Genomic DNA, 19,616 nt, shown 5'->3' with positions numbered 1-19,616 from the left:
CATGGAAAAAGATGACGCGCCGTGGCGACCCCTAAAGGTGCAAGCCGAAAAGAAAATAAGAAGACTGGGTGATGTTGATTTTAGCGTCTGAGTTATTCAGATGTGTCCCCAGCGTTGCAGAGATTGTCGAAAGGCCTATTATATTTTAGGTCACATTATTCAAGAGGAATGATCTAATCTGGTCTGCTAATTATGTGGGTGAGGCGGATATGAACCCAAATAGCACTAATATGTGGATACATTTTGGGGAGTGCTATAATTTATGTTCATCATGCATTATTTTTGAATTGTCTACAAAATAGCAGACTATAACAGTATATGGATATTACATCAGTGCAGTAAAGTATCTAAATGTACATCCATTTTTCCGAGAGCAAAGTCAGCATGTTTATAGTCAAGAATAGTGATTTGAGCATGTCTGTCTGTCTGTCTGTCTGTGTGTCTGTCTGTCTATCTATCTATCTATCTATCTATCTATCTATCTATCTATCTATCTATCTATCTATCTATCTATCTATCTATCTATCTATCTATCTATCTATCTATCTATCTATCTATCCATCCATCTATCTATCTATCTATCTATCTATCTATCTATCTATCTATCTATCAACTCCAACCCCTTCTCCATCTACAGTATCTCTATCAACAGTGGTGCATTGAGATACAAAATACATGGGATCTGTGACCTCACTCATAACTTCTACACAAACACAAATCACATTTCCCCATTCAAATGAAAGTAAATGCCCTTAATCTGTTCCAGACCCCCAAAAGCTAAGAATTCTAACGTGTTTTTTGTATTAATAAAAATAGAACTCTTTAATGGTACATTCAATAAAACATACTGTAGTACTAGAATGATTAATTCATTGCGATTACGTGGCTTCTTCTGGTGTGCAAGCCTTGGCCACCTGGGGGCAGTATAAAACATCCATCCCTCCATCCATTTTCTTTACCGCTTATCCTCACTAGACAGACATTCGGATATACATGAAGACCGTCAAAACCCCTCAGTAAGCTGCAGGAATATTACTCATTTTTCGATGAGGATAAAGAATATATGGCCCTGAGTAGTATGTTGTCTGTCTATATGTGTTGCTCAACTGTTTGTTTTCAATTATCAGTTGCTTAAATACTTTTAACATTGCAGCACTGATGCTTTTGTTAGCCTTTCTATGGAATTTTGTATTGCTTGTTAGCATTAAGCTAAGCAGCCTTTCCTATGACAAAACTATTTGGTTGTTTTAAATACACAATATGTAATTGTTTTAATTTTACTGTATGTTTACTTTGACAGTAAACTTAAACTGGGAGTGACAAACATCTTGAATCATCTTTGTTTAAGGATGGCTCGTATGGTGAAATAGTCATATGTCAGGTTATTGGTATCAAAGCACCACTGTATTCTATGTCTATTTATAGCTGGTGCCATCTAGTTTACTGTCACAAACTACAGCAATAACTATATGATACAAACTCTGCTTATTTAAGCTATTTCAGACTCACAATAAGTGGCCATTACGCTAACCAATCAGGTAAATATAAAACATCTCAGGCCAAGTAAATACAGCTACTGTTTGACAAAATGTGGTATTTTTGTGTTTGATACTTAGGATGCTTTTAAGAAACATTTAGATGTGTCTACCAGCAGGATGAATTAATAAAAGGACAGATAATATTTCCAGGCACAAAGACCACCACATGTTTGTGTTTGGGGTGTAACAAAGAAGCTGCCAACTGCATTTATGCAATAGGAAATGGACACAACAGGGCTCAGCAGGCACTGCGAGGTTGCATATCCATAATACACGAGGAAAGAAATGCCAGTGAATGTGTAATTAATTGCAAAACAAAACACGGAGCAGAATAGGGTGCAACCTCTTTAACTACAACCCCAATGCCAATGAAGTTGGGACGTCGTGATTTGCAAATCATGTTCAACCCATATTTAATTGAATACAACAAAGACAAGATATTTAATGTTCAAACTGATAAACGTTATTGTTTTTTGCAAATAATCATTAACTTAGAATTTTATGGCTGCAGCGTATTCCAAAAAAGCTGGAACAGGTGGCAAAAAAGTTGGGGAATGCTCATCAAGCACCTGTTTGGAACATCCCACAGGTGAACAGGCTAATTGGGAACAGGTGGGTGCCATGATTGGGTATAACAGGAGCTTCCCTGAATTGCTCAATCACAGATGGGGCGAGGTTCACCTCTTTGTGAACAAGTGCGTGAGAAAATAGTCAGACAGTTTAATGACAATGTTCCTCAATGTAGAATTGCAAGGAATTTAGGGATTTCATCATCTACGGTTCATAATATCATCAAAAGGCTTCAGACAATCTGGAGAAATCACTGCATGTAAGCGGCAAGGCCGAAAACCAACATTGAAGCCCGTGACCTTTGATCCCTCAGGCGGCACGGAATATAATGAAAAGTCTGTCACCTGATATCAACCCAATAGAGCAGGGCTGTCAAACTCATTGTAGTTCATGGGCCAGATTCACCCCACTTTGATCTCAAATGGCCAGAACCAGTATAGTCACGGCCTTATATACACTAAATAACAACAATTAGATTTTTTACCATTTTTTGGGTGCATGTAATTATAGTTACATTTGGGAAAATACATTTATTGATTATTATCTTGTTGCAAATTTTGTTTCAAATCATATGAGGAATCTCAAATTTCATAACTAAAATTAGTGCAATTTCAACAACATTATGAATCAGTGTTTTCATTTACACATGCAATTTACAGATCACAGTAGATCTATAAAGGGTATATGTATCTTTTAATTGTTTATAAATAATTTAAAATTTACATACATTTTCACATCCATATGGAAATCTTGAAAGGCTCAACTGACTCACCACAATTTACAAACGAAAGTGGGAATTTTTCAGAATGAAAGTGCAGCTATCCCCCTGCCCTGTAAATGTACACAGGCAGATTTGACAGAGTAAAACTAAAAAAAAATGAATACAAAGTTCATGTATTAAATGTTTCTATTAAGGACATACATATCCACATTAAGTGCACAATAGCAACTTAAATTAGCTGCTTGTTAAAACATTGTTAAATAGTCACCCAGTAGCTTGCCATAAAAACACAATGACTCTACTGTATATGAGGTTAGCATTCGTCAGCGCAAACAATTAGCAACCTCTCTCCAACTATTAGCATGCATCAAATTAGCTTGTAGCCTACATTTCCCCAAAGAAGTGACTTTCAACTTTTTCAATGCCGGTTCAATCCCCGGCCCCGCCTGTGTGGAGTTTGCATGTTCTCCCCCGTGCCTGCGTGGATTTTCTCCGGGCACTCCGGTTTCCTCCCACATCCCAAAAACATACATGGTAGGTTAATTGAAAACTCTAAATTGCCCGTAGGTTTGAATGTGAGTGCGAATGGTTGTTTGTTTGTATGTGCCCTGCGATTGGCTGGCAACCAGTTCAGGGTGTACCCCGCCTCCTGCCCGATGATAGCTGGGATAGGCTCCAGCACGCCCACGACCCTAGTGAGGAGAAGCGGCTCAGAAAATGGATGGATGGATGCATAAATGAACTAAAACTTGCCTGATGGGCAGAATAATGCCCGCAGGCCGGATTGGACCCCCTGACGGACCAGTTCTGGCCCGCGGTCTGGATGTTTGACACCTCTGTAATCGAGCATGCATTTCTGTTATTAAGGAGAAAATGGAAAGCTTGACAAAGTGTCTCCAGGGAGGGAAGTTAGAACTTGAACTCCACACTTCAAACGGTTATTGACTTCTTCGTTTTCTGGGTTATATTTACAGTTATGTCATCCATTTCAACACCGCTTATCCTGGTTAGGGTCGCGGGACGCTGGAGCCTATCCCAGCTGACTTCGGGCGAAAGGCGGACTACACCCTGAACTGGTCGCCAGTCAGTCGCAGGGCACATATAGACACGGACAACCATTCGCACTCACATTCACACCGTCACTGAGTGGGAATTGAACTCACGCTGCCCGCACCAAAGTCAGGCGAGTGTACCACTACACCATCAGTGACTCACAGTTATGTCAATTGTCCAAATAATTTCAAGCCCCTGATAATGGAGGTACTGAGGTATGCATACAATGACTGTAGTTCATGTCACTGAGTGGGAACAAAACCCACACTCAGGCAAATGTACCACGACATCATCAGTGACTGGCTATAATCCATGTATGGTAAATGTCATATTTTTGCCAAAGCTGAAAGTATGTTTTATTTGAAATTGTGGTGGTGTGGAAATGATCAAAGAATACTGTGATTCATAGTTCGGAACCTAACTGTAGTTCCTTCGGTAGCTGACCTCTTTGTAAGGCTGGAAGGTGCCAAGAACTGAGTAAGTTGATTACGTAAACGGACAAGAAAAATAAAGGCCTGTCTGGACCACAAGAAGTGGAATCAGGTTGCTGAGCAGACGGAACATTGAGCCATCCTAGCTTGTTCTCACCCCTCAGGAGCCTTATCCATCACCCGCTGATCTGTCTCTGCATACCTCCCTCTCATAAAGGAAATGAAAGTCCTAATTGGAAATTGTGTTAATTCTGTGGCATGTTAGAAACTCAATCCAGCCTTCATGTCCACAGAATTGCAAAAATGCTTGACAAATTAGGGGAGGCACCTTCCCGGAACAACATCCTGGTCTTCATCTTCGCCAACTTCCCACCACTCACGCAACATCACAAAGCCCATGATTAATGTCGTCCAAACTCACTGCTCCAAATCAAAGCAAATGTGCAACAAATGAACTTGAATGTTAAGATTACCTTCATCTATCACTGCATCCCAGCATCATAATTGTGTTGTGCACTAAGAATAGTCTTGGTTTGGACAGTAGAATTGTAGATTTCTGTTGTTGTCATGCTGGACACACACAGTGAATATTCATGTTATTTAAATGAAGCGAGCAGATCTTCAAACACAATGAATGCTGAACTATTATTCATAAAGCACACCCCACGTCCCCACCAGTTCCAATTTCTTTTTACCTGCGATATCTACCGCTTTTAAATGCTTATCAGACTGTAAATGAAGTATTTTACTGGTACGTAGACCACCTAATGCTTCCCTTTTCCATGTCTTGGTAACTTCTCAGCTTTAACCGGCAAAAGCAGGTATTATTTCTAGCTTTGGCGGGCCATGCACCTGGGCTTTCAGTGTGGACATACCTGACTTAATCCTTCTCTTTCTACTACCACGTCACAATTATACAGACCATCAATAGTCAATTATTTATTTGGATAGCCCTTAATCACAAAAGAATTGCAAAAGTCCTGCAGTGGTGGGCAGCTGTGGCCCAATGGTTAAGATCATTGCCTGCCACCGTGAGGGACCTAGGTTCAAGACCCCGACTGGACCATCCACCAACATCCACCGTACTCACAACAAAGTAAAGACTCCTTTTTGCTTTATCAGGTTAGTTTGGGTGGTCAGCAGTCCTGTATCCCACTGGCAATGGTAGTTTCGGGTATGTGTGATACTATACGTGCAGCTGCACAGGGCGGCATTTCCAGCAGTGGTGCCCGAGGGGGGTCTCACACAGGGCACCATTCAAGGTAGGACTGTTAAGAACTTAAACAAGAACAACCTTTACAAAGCTGACCTTGACATATAGCTAAAAGTGGAGTCAACAATTGCAATACCAGAATGATGTGTGAATTGTGGAAAACAAGGGTGTGAGGAATTTGAACAAATTTCTTCTACTCTTCTCCTGCCTTGCCAGCCAATGTAGAAAGTAAGTAGTATAATGCAGGTAAATGACACGGGCTGTGTCAATTGTTGATTACCGTATGTGCCACGGGCCGCAAAAAAATGGATAGTGGGCCGCAAATGCCCCCCGGCCTGTAGTTTGGACACCACTTCTGTAGAGACTGTAATTTTTTCTTCTTCTTCTTTTCCTTTTAGCTTGTCCTGTGAGGTATTACGTCATCTTTTTGTAGTTCAGCCTATCTTTTGATATAATCGATAGAGGGTTATATCGTACCAGTATAAACGTTGTTATATCCCATTACAATATATTTATATATTGCATAGATGCAGAAAAAATATTCAAATTTAGGTTGTCAATGTAGGTCAGCATTTCTGATAGTGTTTAGGCCAACAGAGAAGTACTTTTTCTCCGGGCACTCCGGTTTCCTCCCACATCCCCAAAACATGCATGGTAGGTTAATTGAAGACTCTAAATTGCTCGTAGGTGTGAATGTGAGTGCAAATGGTTGTTTGTTTGTATGTGCCCTGCGATTGGCTGGCAACCAGTTCAGGGTGTACCCCGCCTGCTGCCCGAAGATAGCTGGGATAGGCTCCAGCACTCCCGCGACCCTTGTGAGGAGAAGCAGCTCTGAAAGTGGATGGATGGATGGATGGATGGATGGATTTAATATGGAATATCACTTAAAATCATATGTGAGTCAAGGCAGGTGAGCGAATACTTTTGGCAATATAGTGTAGCTCTGTTAGCTTTGGTTGTTGTGTGCGTGCATTTTGGAGATTATTACGGATCAGAATCAGCGCCAGTTGAAGACATTGGACCAGTTTCAGACTCACCAAGCTAATTCTGGCTCATCCTTCAAGGTGAGTCTGATGACAGCTCTGCAAACCGACACATTGAATTCTACCTGCTTACATGTGCTCAGACTTCAGAGTCTGATTCTTATTTGTGGCATTCCTGTAAAAATGCTATAACAATGCTCTGAAGGGGAAACATTGTAAGGAAATAATAAATCACAATGGGGTCACATCTTCTCATCTCTGCTCCCGCCGTCATGAGCTTGTTTCAAGCCCCACAAGCTGTGTGGCTGCTTAACATATGAATGATGAGATTTGATAAAAGCAGTTCTGAAAAGTGGCTGATGAATATGTGTGAATCTGAAACGGTTGTTGTGTGATCATGTGCAGATGAGCGTGTGGGAGGTGTGTGTGTGTGTGTGTGTGTGTGTCATATGCGTGAGTGTGTTTGCTGATGCAGCTCACATTTGTAGGTCTGTTTTTTCTGTACCTTGAAAATTAAAGAAGCCACTGAGTTTGAATTAAAAATTCTAAATCAAATTAAAAACTCAACCCTCCATTTTATTTGTGCGTGTGTCAAACTGAGGACATGGCTCTCCACACACTTGACAGGAGTTCAGCCATTTTCACATGCACAGTGGATTTTATCACCGTAGCAACCAGTCCACTGAATGATGTTGAATCATGTTGAAGACTGCTAATTTCTTTCCAGTTGCCATGAACAATGATCTTGAGAAGTCAGGAAACTAAGCGAAGTGTATGTGTGTGCAGCTGTGTGAGTCTGAACTTGAAAGACTACAATGACATAAAGAGGAAGAGGCAAGATTAAAGAGTAATCAATGGATTGAATGATGGAGAAAGAAGAAAGCAGTATGAGTGCACAACAAATACTAAAAAAACAAAAACAAGGAGAAGATTAAGAGGAGAGAAACTACAAAAAAGGATTTATTGTGAGCCATTATTAACATGGTAAAAAAAAATATTTCAAGCTCCTTATGTAGCATTAAAGATGCTAACAAGGAAAGTGAAAAATATGTACTAACTGCAATATTTTTCAATAAATAGGCGATTCAGGTGGCGGCACGGTGGACGACTGGTTAGAGCGTCTGCCTAACAGGTCTGAGGAGCGGGGTTCAATCCCCAGCCCCGCCTGTGTGGAGTTTGCATGTTCTCCCTGTGCCTGTGTGGGTTTTCTCCGGTTTCCTCCCACATCCCAAAAACATGCATGGTAGGTTGATTGCAGACTCTAAATTGCCCGTAGGTGTGAATGTGAGTGCGAATGGTTGTTTGTTTATATGTGCCCTGCGATTGGCTGGCGACCGGCTCCTCAGAACTGTGAAGCAGATGTGCTACCCAGTAACCGTGCCGTTATACAGATTATATAAATTAAATATGGTTGCAATGTACAGTAAATATTCCTATGAAACTATGTTTTGGCGGATGCAAATGTGTTTTGCTTTTTCAGTGGCGGTTTAAAAGGACAGGTTTAAAGAAAAAAAAACTGAAATCAAGCATTTTCTATAAATGGTAATGAGTCTTAAATATCTCAGTGAAGATATTTTGGCCCACCCTTCCTTGCAGAATTGTTTTAATTCAGTAACAATGGAGGGTTTTAAGAATGAACAGCCTTTTTAAGGTCCGTCCAAGACATTTCAATTGGATTCAGGCCCATATTTTGACTAGGCAACTCAAAAATCTTCATTTAGTTTTTTTAAGCCATTCAGAAGTCGACTTGCTGGTGTGTTTTGGATTGTTATGCTGCTGCAGAACCCAAGTGCGCTTCAGTTTGAGGTCACAAAATGAAGGCCAAACAATCTCCTTCAGGATTTTCTGGGAAAGAGCAGAATTCATGGTTCCATCAATCACTGCATGTCATCCAGGTCCAGAAGGAGCGAAGCAGCCTCAGACTATCGCACTAGCACCACCATGTTTGACTGTCGGTATGATGTTCTTTTTCTGAAGTGGTGTGTTACATTTAAACTACAGGTAAAAAGAAACACACCCTCAAAAAAGTTCAACTGTCATCTTGTCGGTCCATAAAATATTCTCCCAAAAGTCTTCAGATTCATTCAGATGCTTTTTTCTTTTTTTCAAAAGTAAGACAAACCTATTTTTGGTCAGCAGTCGTTTTTGCCCTGTCTCTTCCTTATGGTTGAATCATGAACACTGACTTTCACTGAGGCAGCGGAACGCTTCAGTTGTTTAGCTGTTGTCCTAGGTTCCTTTGTGACCTCCTGAATGACCCGTTGCTGTGCTCTTGGGGAAATTTTTGTAGGCCGGCCACTCCTGGAAAGGTTCACCACTGTTACATGTGTGCTCCATTTGTGGATAATGCCTCCGACCATGCTTCGCTGGAGTCGTAAAGCTTCAGATCTAACCTGATGTCTGTTTATTCTCATCTGTTCTTGATTTTTTTGGGGATCGTGGCATTTATTGCAGCTTTTTCAGATCTTTTAGCTGACTTCATTTCATTAGACAGGTTCCATTTAATTTCTTGATTTGAACAGGTCTGTAGTTAATCAGGTTTGGTCATTAAAAATGACTGTAAAAATGTGATTAGCCTCAGCTAATTCATGATTTAACAAGGGGGACAATTACTTTTCATACAGTGCCAGGTATCTTTGAATAGTTTTTTCCCCCTTTATCAATAAAAATCACAGGTCAAAAACTGCATTTTATATTTACTTATCTTTACTTATCTTTATGGGATATTTACATTTGTTTGATGATCTTAAACATTAAAGTGGCTAAAAATGTGAGGGGGCAAATTAAATACTATATATATGAAATACATAATAATTTTGAAATTAGCACAAATTGGAAGTTGAGCATTGTTCTGTTGTCAATGCAAAGCCGAGTCCTCATATTTTGATTCTAAACAGCAAAGTAATTTGGCTGGTAAATCAGCAAGAAGATGGTCGCTGTCACGCAGTGAGCCCGATATAAAAAAGTTTTTGCGTGACATTTAGATGTCTTGTTCATAGGAGGATGCATGCCTGCTGCTCATTTTGTTGTTGCAACAATAAATATATTTGGCTCCGTGTGTTGTGGTATTTGAACAATATGCATTGTGTGCTTGGCAGGAAATACGTTCCCGTGGTGCGATACACTTAGAGACAATCAAGCCAAATTTGAACAGTTTCCCTCCTAAACGTTCTAAACACATGTGCTGTGCCAGCCATTATCGCAAATTGAACCCATGTCTTAGAAGAGTGGTAGGAGGAGATTTTGAGATGCTGCGGAATAAAAATGCTTCCCGTCCCACTCTGGCCCACTCTCCAGTACGTGTTAGACCTTATTACATACTGTCAGGTTGAGTTGCGTGCACCACGGCCGGTTTACCACAGCTGACTAGGTTTCTCATCCACACTCTGAGTGCCGTGGCAAATGTTTTGACAATTGAAGCATCTCACCGTGCATCCACAGCAATTTCGGCGTTTCAAATTACCCGTCCCTTCCCCCTGTACTGTTTCACGACTATCCCATTTTGTCCACAGTGGCCTGAAACAGGATTAGTGTGGCCGCCAGGAACAAATAAAAAATAAAATAAAATAAATGATCCACAGGTGATAAAGGCAGTTGTTGATGTGCTTATGAAATCTAAGATTGGGATGCATGTAGAATCCCCCCTAAAAAAATTTTTTTTTATGTTTACTAGATTTTAAGGACAAGGTAATCAAAAACATTGATTATCCAAGTGTCAAAACCATAAACATAGGTCGGAGTACTCGTTTGAGTAATTTCCTGTGAAATAAGAGCAATAATTTTTTATTCAGCATCATCACATTAACTACAGGGCTTCATTGTACAGTACGACACTAAATTCACTTCTGACCTCATCTTCTCTGCACTCAGGTGAGTGACTAAAGCGTGATGTCTTTTTTTGGTGGGAAATTATGGGATAAAAAGAATTTCAGACAGACATTATTACAGGGTGAGAATGCGGACATATCCACAATGCTGCTGGTAATAATAATAATAATAAAAAGACACCACGATCATGCAGACCATATGACAGAACAAGAAGTGACACTGAAGAAAGCGTTACTTTTCCTGTAACATGCACTCATAAGAGGCTGCCTGGAAAGCCACTGCCCTGGAAAAGAGCTGCTATTTAATCAACAGATGAACAGCAGAATCCTGTAGAATCAATACCAATGCAGCATGTGCACGGTTTTATGTCAGTAAACAGCTCCCACTGCTGGCATAGTTGCTGCAGGCACATGATGCAGCAAAGATCTCCACAGACCTCTACCATTTTATATTAAACTACTCAGGAGGAGGCATCTTTTCATTGGATCTTGCTGGTTTTCATTCACTGGACTGCCAATGCATAGTGAGGAATGGAAGACCAATAATGCCTATCCAAATGGAATACATTAACAACCTCGACACCAGCTGCTGTTATTTTTGTTCTGATGATGAGTGTATGTGGGTGCTGATGGTGTGGAATGCGCCATGTCCTGGTCGCATTGCTCCCTCCTCTCTACCGGTCACTTAGTGAGCGAGCATCACACTCTTCCCACTCATTTGTACTCTACAAACTTCACTCAGCTTCACAGTATTAAAAAACAAACAAACAAACAAACAAACAAAAAAACCTCTCAAGGTCACGGAGTTTTAATGCATGATGCACTCAACATAAAAAATACTGACAGCCAAACCTCTGCTGTAAGACACAATACTACACTGGTGGTATGAGCTGTATAAAAATGGGTGAAAAACACAATATAACCAGTTTTAACAGTGTCAGAAATGACACAATGTTTGTTATTGTAGTTTTAGAATATACTGGTATAAAACTGTCGCCATTTTGTGGAACCAACATTTATTTTAGGGGGGACTGAAGATTGGTTTTAGTGGGGCTAAGCCAATAAAACTTTGGGATTCAAATATAATACAAAATATTTTTTTGGGTGGGGGGGGGGGGGGGGGGGGGGAGCTTGAGAAGTTTTTAAGGGGGCTGCAGCCCCACTAAAATACTCCTAGTGATGCCACTGCGGTAAAGTATGTCCTGAGACAAAGTAACTGGAGCAGTAATAACTGATTCTCAAATATTATTTTAAATCCTAATTATTTCTTGAGGACCCCCTAAAAAATGTTTTCACTTGATCTTCTCTCTTGATGACCAACTTACATATCAAACAACAGATAAAATGAGCTTTGAATCACCATTTTTGGTATGACTCTGTTGTCTTCCTTGTAGTTATTAAAACATTTTATTTGATCACAGACATATTTCAAATAGAAGCAATTATGCTCTGAGGTTGTCTCTCACCATACATGCAACCCTGTTACCGAAACCTTTTTAGCCATCTAGAAGAAAAGAAAAGAGGTGAGCTACATGATTCATCAGAAATGACATCGTCTAACTAATTGCTCTCGGTTGACCTAAGGTAAGTCCTCTTCTATTTTTCTTATTTTTTTCAATGTTCTCAGCCGTAATGGAGTGTCACTCAAACTAACGCAACCTTGTCAGTCATATATCAGAAAAAGATGTCATATTAAAGTTTGTCTTTTTTTTATTATTTGATAGCCAAGTTTGCCCTTTTCAATTAGCATAGCAGCTAAAACAACTAGGATGTATTCTTGAGCAAAAACTAATATTAGCATTGATTTGAAACTCTGTTCCTGTAATTATGGGAACACTAAAATTGAGTTAGCTACCAAACAAAACAAAACAAAACAAAACAACAACAACAAAATCACACACACAAATGAAATGGCCCATTTTTCACAAAAGCTGCTGCCTAAATGAAATGTGCTGCACCAGGACAGGGAGAGGAACCACTAGAGGTCAGCACAGGCAGGATTTTAATTGAGGTCCTTTCGGCAGCGCAATAACAGTCATACCGACACTGCGGCTCCCTCCATCCTGCTGCTTTTAAAATGAACACAGTTGCCCAGTCTCCCTGTGCTTGAATGGCTTCTCTGTGTGGACCCTCTCACAAATCATGTGCTAAATTTAGAAAGAAAGAAAACTGTAATATAGCAACATGCTACTGAGCGAGAATGACCCTGTACAACATTAAATCCTTGACAGGCCAGTGAGAGTAACACATCCATAAGCCCCAAATCTCTTTAATACAACACCCATTAGGAAAGTGCTGAGCTCTTCAACAGCTAAGACGCTTCACCGCTCAGCATTCACAGTCTGTGCTCTACATACGAACAACACTTTAGCCTGTATGAACATAAAAGGATATATTTATAGACTCATTTGAATTGCGGCTACATCCTGTGCAATATAATTACTGTATATTCAGAACCACAAATAACAAGTGGAAGAGAAGTTAGGTCGCATTGGCACCTGGATTGCAAACATAATACAGATGTCGGACCTTGCAACTACTGTATGTCTTTTGCTACGTGTTCTATTCAATTCTTTTTTTTTTTTTTTTAAAAGGTATTGGGGTTATACAGTAAATGACAGCACTGTGGACCAGTGGTTAGAAGTGGTTAGCCTCACAGCTCTCAGGTTGGAGATCTGAATTCAGGTTCTGACCTTGTGTGGAGTTTACATGCTCTCCTCGTGTTTGAGTAGGTTTCCTCCGGGTATTCCGTCTCTCTCCCACATGCCAAAAGCATGCAAGTCAGGTTCATTGAAGACTGTAAATTGTCCTGGTGTGAATGTGAGTGTGAATGATTGTTTGTCTATATGTGCCCTGCGATTGGCTGACGACCAATGTCCAGGGTGTAGCCTGCCTCTAGCCCAAAGACAGATGAGATAAGCTTCAGCTAATACAAATGTATATAAAATGAATAGAAATGAAATGAATGAATGGACGTGCTTATAAGCAGAGCAAACTAAATGAAGTGAAATCAATCTTTAGTGGAACCTCGGTTTTTGTATGCTGTAGTTTTCGTACGATTCGTTTTTCGATGCAAATTTGGTTGTCTAAATTTTATTCCAGTTTTCATATATCCACTATTGTTTGTACAAACAAACAAAAAAAAAAAAAACATGACCGGTCCATTCTTTTCCTGAAATCAATGTGCTTTCATCCAAAGTATTTCCTAAGTTGTATAAAAAGGGTTCCACAGAAACTACACAATGCTAGCTTTTACTCAAATTTACTCCAAATAAAATAAAGCAGTATATTAACAGTTTCACCACACTTTCGACAATCAATAAGCGAGGACAAAATACTTTTAGTGTGACTGCTAAATAAACCACCACCGGACCAAATAAAGTGTGGTAAAACGGTTATACTGGTATGCTGTCAGAGAACAAAAATGTTAAAGAATTTATTATAACTCTAGAACCCTTTTACAAACCACATCTGTCATTTCGAAGTGATTATATAGCAGATATGCAGCAGTTAAATCGCTAAATATGATTCAGAATGCGCCTGCTGCTTTTTTACATCTAGCGCCTTCTGGTCTTCGGCTCTATCCGATGCTGTGACGTAACTCTAGCCAAACAGCCTTTTCATTCGGCTGTTTTTCCCGTCCTTGTATATTTGTTGTCGTATGATTGAGCGATGTCACGATGGTTTATTGTGTGGAATTTGGTTGTACAATTGTTCAGGCAATGGCAAGAGTCTCTTTGGCTTTCCAAGTGAAAAAGGAATGCATGACCAGTGGATAGGGAAAGTCTATCGACAGGAAGAAACGTGGTCAGCTATGGGTGCCTCGCAAGCTTTCCAAACTCTGTGCCCATCACTTCAAACTGCCGTGTTTTGAGAAAGACTTAGCAGCAAGCATTGGATACAGAGGTAGAGGCTGAAACCAGTTGCGGTGGCAACTATTTTTCCTACGGCCATCGGGACCTCAACCGTCAGCAAGAGAACTAAATCTCACATGGTGCTGTGGTGAAGGGGCGCAGACAAGATGTGAGGATTTCCTTTTATATACCTACGACTCTATTATGGTTATTATGCACTGGGCAGTAGGGGGGGGGGGGGGGGGGGGGAAGAACCATGGAGTACTTTTCAGTACTGTCGTCTGTACTTTTGCCTATATGACAAGCCAACAGACATGACAAAGACTTTCTGTGTGACGTGTTTTAAGCTACTTGAGCGAGGGGCACACAAAATATAGGAATACTGCATACTATGTAAAAGCTTGTACCGTGTCCCAGAAACATATATGAATATATAATACGTATAGTCTTGCTTAAAAATATTGGCACCCCTGGGGTGTCATTATTTCAAGCCATGACTGGATAAAAAGACCCAATGGCCACTCTTTTTCTGTTGTACAGCTGCTACTTGGCTGCTCGTCGTCGTCACTGTCAGGTTTCGACCTCCTGATCGGCTCAAACATGTACGGTTTGACGATGCCAAGTTCAATTGGGTGCTCCTGTACGTCGAAATCCTCCTCCTCATATTGCAACACGTTGCTCGCCATTGCGTATAGAGTGTAGTGCGCTGTGTTTGTCTATTGCAATGTCACTTCCGGTAGTCCTTGCGGTGGATGGAGTAACCACACCCCAGGGTCTTGAGCTTCGGGTATGTTCGGCGAGTGCTCAATATGCGTCATAAAAAACTATTTTTTTAGCTAAACTATAGTTGACAACTTGCTAGAAGAGACGTGCATATATTACATAACATATAAACAATCCATCCATCCATTTTCTGAGCCGCTTCTCCTCACTAGGGTCGCGGGCATGCTGGAGCCCATCCCAGCTGTCATCGGGCAGGAGGCGGGTTACACCCTGAACTGGTTGCCAGCCAATCGCAGGGCACATACAAACAAACAACCATTCGCACTCACAGTCACACCTACGGGCAATTTCAGAGTCTCCAATTAATGCATGTTTTTGGGATGTGGGAGGAAACCGGAGTGCCCGGAGAAAATCCACGCAGGCACAGGGAGAACATGTAAACTCCACACAGGTGGGGCCGGGAATCGAACCCGGGTCCTCAGAACTGTCAGGCTGACGCTCTAACCAGTCGTCCACCGTGCCACCAACATCTTAACAATGCAATGAATTTTAATGACCCCATAACATCTTTGTCCTGGCCTTTAAAGGTTTGACTTTGGACAGGATGTGTTACACCAATTTTGCTCCAAGTTGTCCACGTGTTGGCAGGCAGACCTGGAGGGTTTATTGCCTTGAGTTGTAAAAAGCTTGAACTGTGGGATACACCTTACCGTCTGTTGAACCCTTTTTACACAATACGAGAGTGAGTTCCAAGTGCCAGCCATTTAATAAAGAAGACGAGAAAAGCAATAGAATTAAAAAAAGAACCTATCCCAGCTGTCTTCAGGCGAGAGGCTGGGCACACCCTGAATTGGTCGCCAGCACATATAAACAAACAATCATTCACATTCATCATTCACACCTATGGGCAATTTAGAGTCTACACCTAACCTACCATGCATGTTTTTGGGATGTGAGAGGAAAACACAGTACCTGGAGAAAACCCACGCGGGCACGGGGAGAACTTGCAAATTCCACACAGGCGGGCCCGGATTTGAACCCGGGTCCTCAGAACTGTGAGGCAGATGGGCTACCCATTCGTCGACCGTGTCTTCATTAAAGGTAAAATGAATGTGTTGAGTATTCTATATGCGCTTCATTAATCATATTTATTTCAAACTATGAAACTATAGTTATTCTTTGTAAAATGTATTTTTTGTTAATATTTTTGGGTGTTTCTATTTCAGACTGGAACAGATGAATTGGATTTACATTATTTTGATGGGAAATACTACTTTGGGTTTCCTACAAGTTGACTCAGTTTTAGTCAAAATTTTTGGAACGGAATCCTCAGGAAAACCAAGGTTCCAATGTATTTCTATGCTTACGATTAAGTGGGTTGAAGTGAATCAGTGGATCTTTACCAAATAGAAGGCAGGTACACTGCTTGATGAGTTCATCTGGCAGTGAAAGCATCACAACAGTTCATACTTGCTTGTGCAGGCTAAAGCACAGTCAAATGGGAGAGGAACCAAAAAAGGGAATATGTTTAGAGGTTGTGCATGACAAGATGAATGGTTCTTTATGTGTAAAATGTCTGTTATGTTTGTTTTTTAATTTAATTTAACAATTGTTAAACAGCTATGAGAGGAATGAATAATACTTTAATATATTGATGAGTGGTCAGTTCTGTTTGCAGTGACGGCTGGATTAGATATTAAACGTGGCCTAAATCACTTTGTGCTGACGGATTTGGGAAGTGATAATCCAAGAGGTGTCTTTTAAAAGGCTGCGCATCGCCACCCGGGTCCAATTGTAGCGAGGTCCATCTCCATCACGTTCCTGAACAGCCAGAAGAAACACCACAGAAGGGCTGATCGCAACTGCCAACTGCAACCATGAACGGCACAGAGGGACCTTATTTTTATATTCCCATGGTTAACACCACCGGTGTTGTCCGGAGTCCTTATGATTACCCTCAGTACTACCTTGTCAACCCAGCAGCCTACGCCGCTCTGGGTGCCTACATGTTCTTTCTCATCCTGCTTGGCTTCCCCATCAACTTCCTCACTCTCTACGTCACCATCCAACACAAGAAGCTGCGGACCCCACTAAACTACATCCTGCTGAATCTGGCGGTGGCTAACCTCTTCATGGTGTTCGGAGGATTCACCACAACCATGTACACCTCCATGCACGGCTACTTTGTCCTCGGACGTCTGGGCTGCAATCTGGAAGGATTCTTTGCTACCCTCGGTGGTGAAATCGCCCTCTGGTCCCTGGTGGTCCTGGCAATTGAGAGGTGGGTGGTCGTCTGCAAGCCCATCAGCAACTTCCGTTTCGGAGAGAACCACGCAATCATGGGTTTGGCCTTCACCTGGATAATGGCTTCTGCTTGCGCTGTGCCTCCCCTTGTCGGCTGGTCCCGTTACATCCCCGAGGGCATGCAGTGCTCATGCGGAGTTGACTACTACACACGAGCTGAGGGTTTCAACAACGAGTCCTTTGTGGTCTACATGTTCGTCTGCCACTTCCTCACTCCGCTGACCATCGTGTTCTTCTGCTACGGCCGTCTGCTCTGCGCTGTCAAGGAGGCTGCCGCCGCTCAGCAGGAGTCTGAGACCACCCAGAGGGCTGAGAGGGAAGTCACCCGCATGGTTGTGCTCATGGTCATCGCTTTCCTGGTGTGTTGGTTGCCCTATGCGAGTGTAGCCTGGTGGATCTTCACACACCAGGGTGCTGAGTTTGGACCAGTCTTCATGACCTTCCCAGCTTTTTTTGCCAAGAGCTCCGCCATCTACAACCCGATGATCTACATCTGCATGAACAAGCAGTTTCGCCACTGCATGATCACCACCCTGTGCTGCGGGAAGAATCCCTTTGAAGAAGAAGAGGGCGCTTCCACTACAGCCTCCAAAACCGAGGCCTCCTCTGTTTCCTCCAGCTCCGTCTCCCCTGCGTAAAGGGCCGGCAAACCCATGCAACACGATCTACTATCCAAGAAGAAGACACGACTGAAGGCTAATGTCTACTTAAACAACTTCCTTTTTGTATTTGTACAAACATGTTGGTTCAACCTAAAGACAGTTGCAGGAAAGATCAGCCCATTACAGAGTTGTTCCTGTATGTACAGAACATCCAACACTACTATCTATGATATTGTTTCCCTTAGAGTGAGGGAAAACTGTAATTCTTTAACAGTTGGATCCTATATGATACTGGCTTATCTTTGAATGTAGACGCATGTAATCAAGGCAACGTAAAATAAAACGCACTTTGCAAATGACTCACCACGTTTATGTTTTACTTATAATTGGAATTGATAAGCATAAATGATGATGTAGTAAATTGTTCAAATGAATAAATGTGAATGCTATATTCCACATGCATTTATGTCTTGAGTCAATTTCGAGGGCACTCACTGCTTATGAATTAAAGGCATATCATTTTCATTTGTAGTTGCAGCTTAACACACTCATAGGTCACCTTGGATTTAGAACTTGTTCTGGGTGGGGGATTATGGTCTTATTAATTGTTATTCATAATACAGTACATGACTCAACGCTGCTTATCACATGACAAGTATTGATGTCATTCACTAAAGGTACACAAGGACTTTCAAGGTAAAATTACAAATGTGCCTATGAATAATAGAAAGTCCTCCTTGGACAAAATACAAATAATATACAAATCTAACCAGTAATAATGACAATGATAATGCTTATTTGTATTACTTACTACATACTAGCAGGTAGCAATGTGATTCAGATTCAAGTTCTAGGTTGAACATTATGCTTTGCTGGAGCATTATGACCTTCAGTTGTTGCCATAGCAACCATCATTGAAACGAATCTGTCTTGGAATACAGATGTGCTCCATGAGATTTTTTCCCCACCTTTTTACTTTAATTCGACATACAGAAAATACAGTACCTACCCACCTTAAAGACGAAAGAAATATTTTATTGTGGACAACATTAATGCTCATAAAAGAAGTCACTATTAAATCATAGTTTTGCGTAAACATCAGTGATCAAGTCCAAACGAAACTGAGGCAAGAGCACAGCCATCTGGTTGGAGTGCCGGTAATTATTTTACAAATGGGTCAAATTGGTGAATTGTATGGCACGAATTACAAATGAGACACAAGCATGATTCATGTTGTTTGGCACCATGTCTAAAGCACTACAGAAAACAAGGATATGGTTTAATGGTTGAGATGATCAAATAAATGAATTTTGAGTTGTACAAAAAGGGCGGCTGACAGCCCGTGTCGCAAATTTCCACAGTGATTTCGTAAGTGGATGAAAGATTTTATTTGCTGGTAATTGTGAACTCCTTTCAGTAAGTGTCAATCATCCGGGAAAAAGTAGGTCTGTGCGTATTCAGACATACTGTCGTGTGACCACAGTGATTAGACTGACAAAACAAACATCTGCATAGAGACATTAGGGAAAATGGCAGAAAGTATGAAAAGATTTCACTTTGAATTTGTATGGAAAACTTTATTTTGATAATAAAAATAGCATTCACATACTTCTTTTAATAGCTACATATACAGTGTAATCCATCTCAAGGAAAGAAGCTGGATAAGTCCACATGTACTTGTACTTAGACTAATGTTATATATAGCTTCATGGATCAAATAAAGCTATGAACAATGTAATATTTATATATGCATAGTTTTATAAAAAAAAAGAAAAAAAGAAAAAAAAAAAAAAGAAA

At 40.9% G+C, this 19,616-nt stretch overlaps 1 protein-coding gene across 1 annotated transcript; it reads left to right on the top strand.

Moving 5' to 3' along the window:
• The first annotated feature begins 16,692 nt into the window (after positions 1 to 16,692).
• LOC133480603 (rhodopsin) lies at positions 16,693 to 18,275 on the top strand. Its single transcript, XM_061778907.1, has one exon. The coding sequence runs from the start codon at positions 16,791 to 16,793 to the stop codon at positions 17,853 to 17,855; it is 1,065 nt and encodes a 354-aa protein (XP_061634891.1). The 5' UTR covers positions 16,693 to 16,790; the 3' UTR covers positions 17,856 to 18,275.
• The last annotated feature ends 1,341 nt before the right edge of the window (positions 18,276 to 19,616 follow it).

The sequence above is a fragment of the Phyllopteryx taeniolatus genome, chromosome 1, assembly GCF_024500385.1.
Source record: "Phyllopteryx taeniolatus isolate TA_2022b chromosome 1, UOR_Ptae_1.2, whole genome shotgun sequence".
In the NCBI taxonomy this organism is placed as follows: domain Eukaryota; kingdom Metazoa; phylum Chordata; class Actinopteri; order Syngnathiformes; family Syngnathidae; genus Phyllopteryx; species Phyllopteryx taeniolatus.
Note: the sequence above shows the minus strand (reverse complement) of the source record. Positions and strands in the feature narration are given on the sequence as shown.

Coding starts and splice junctions, on each gene's coding strand:
- LOC133480603 (XM_061778907.1), top strand. CDS start 16,791: ATGAACGGCACAGAGGGACCTTATTTTTATATTCCCATGGTTAACACC.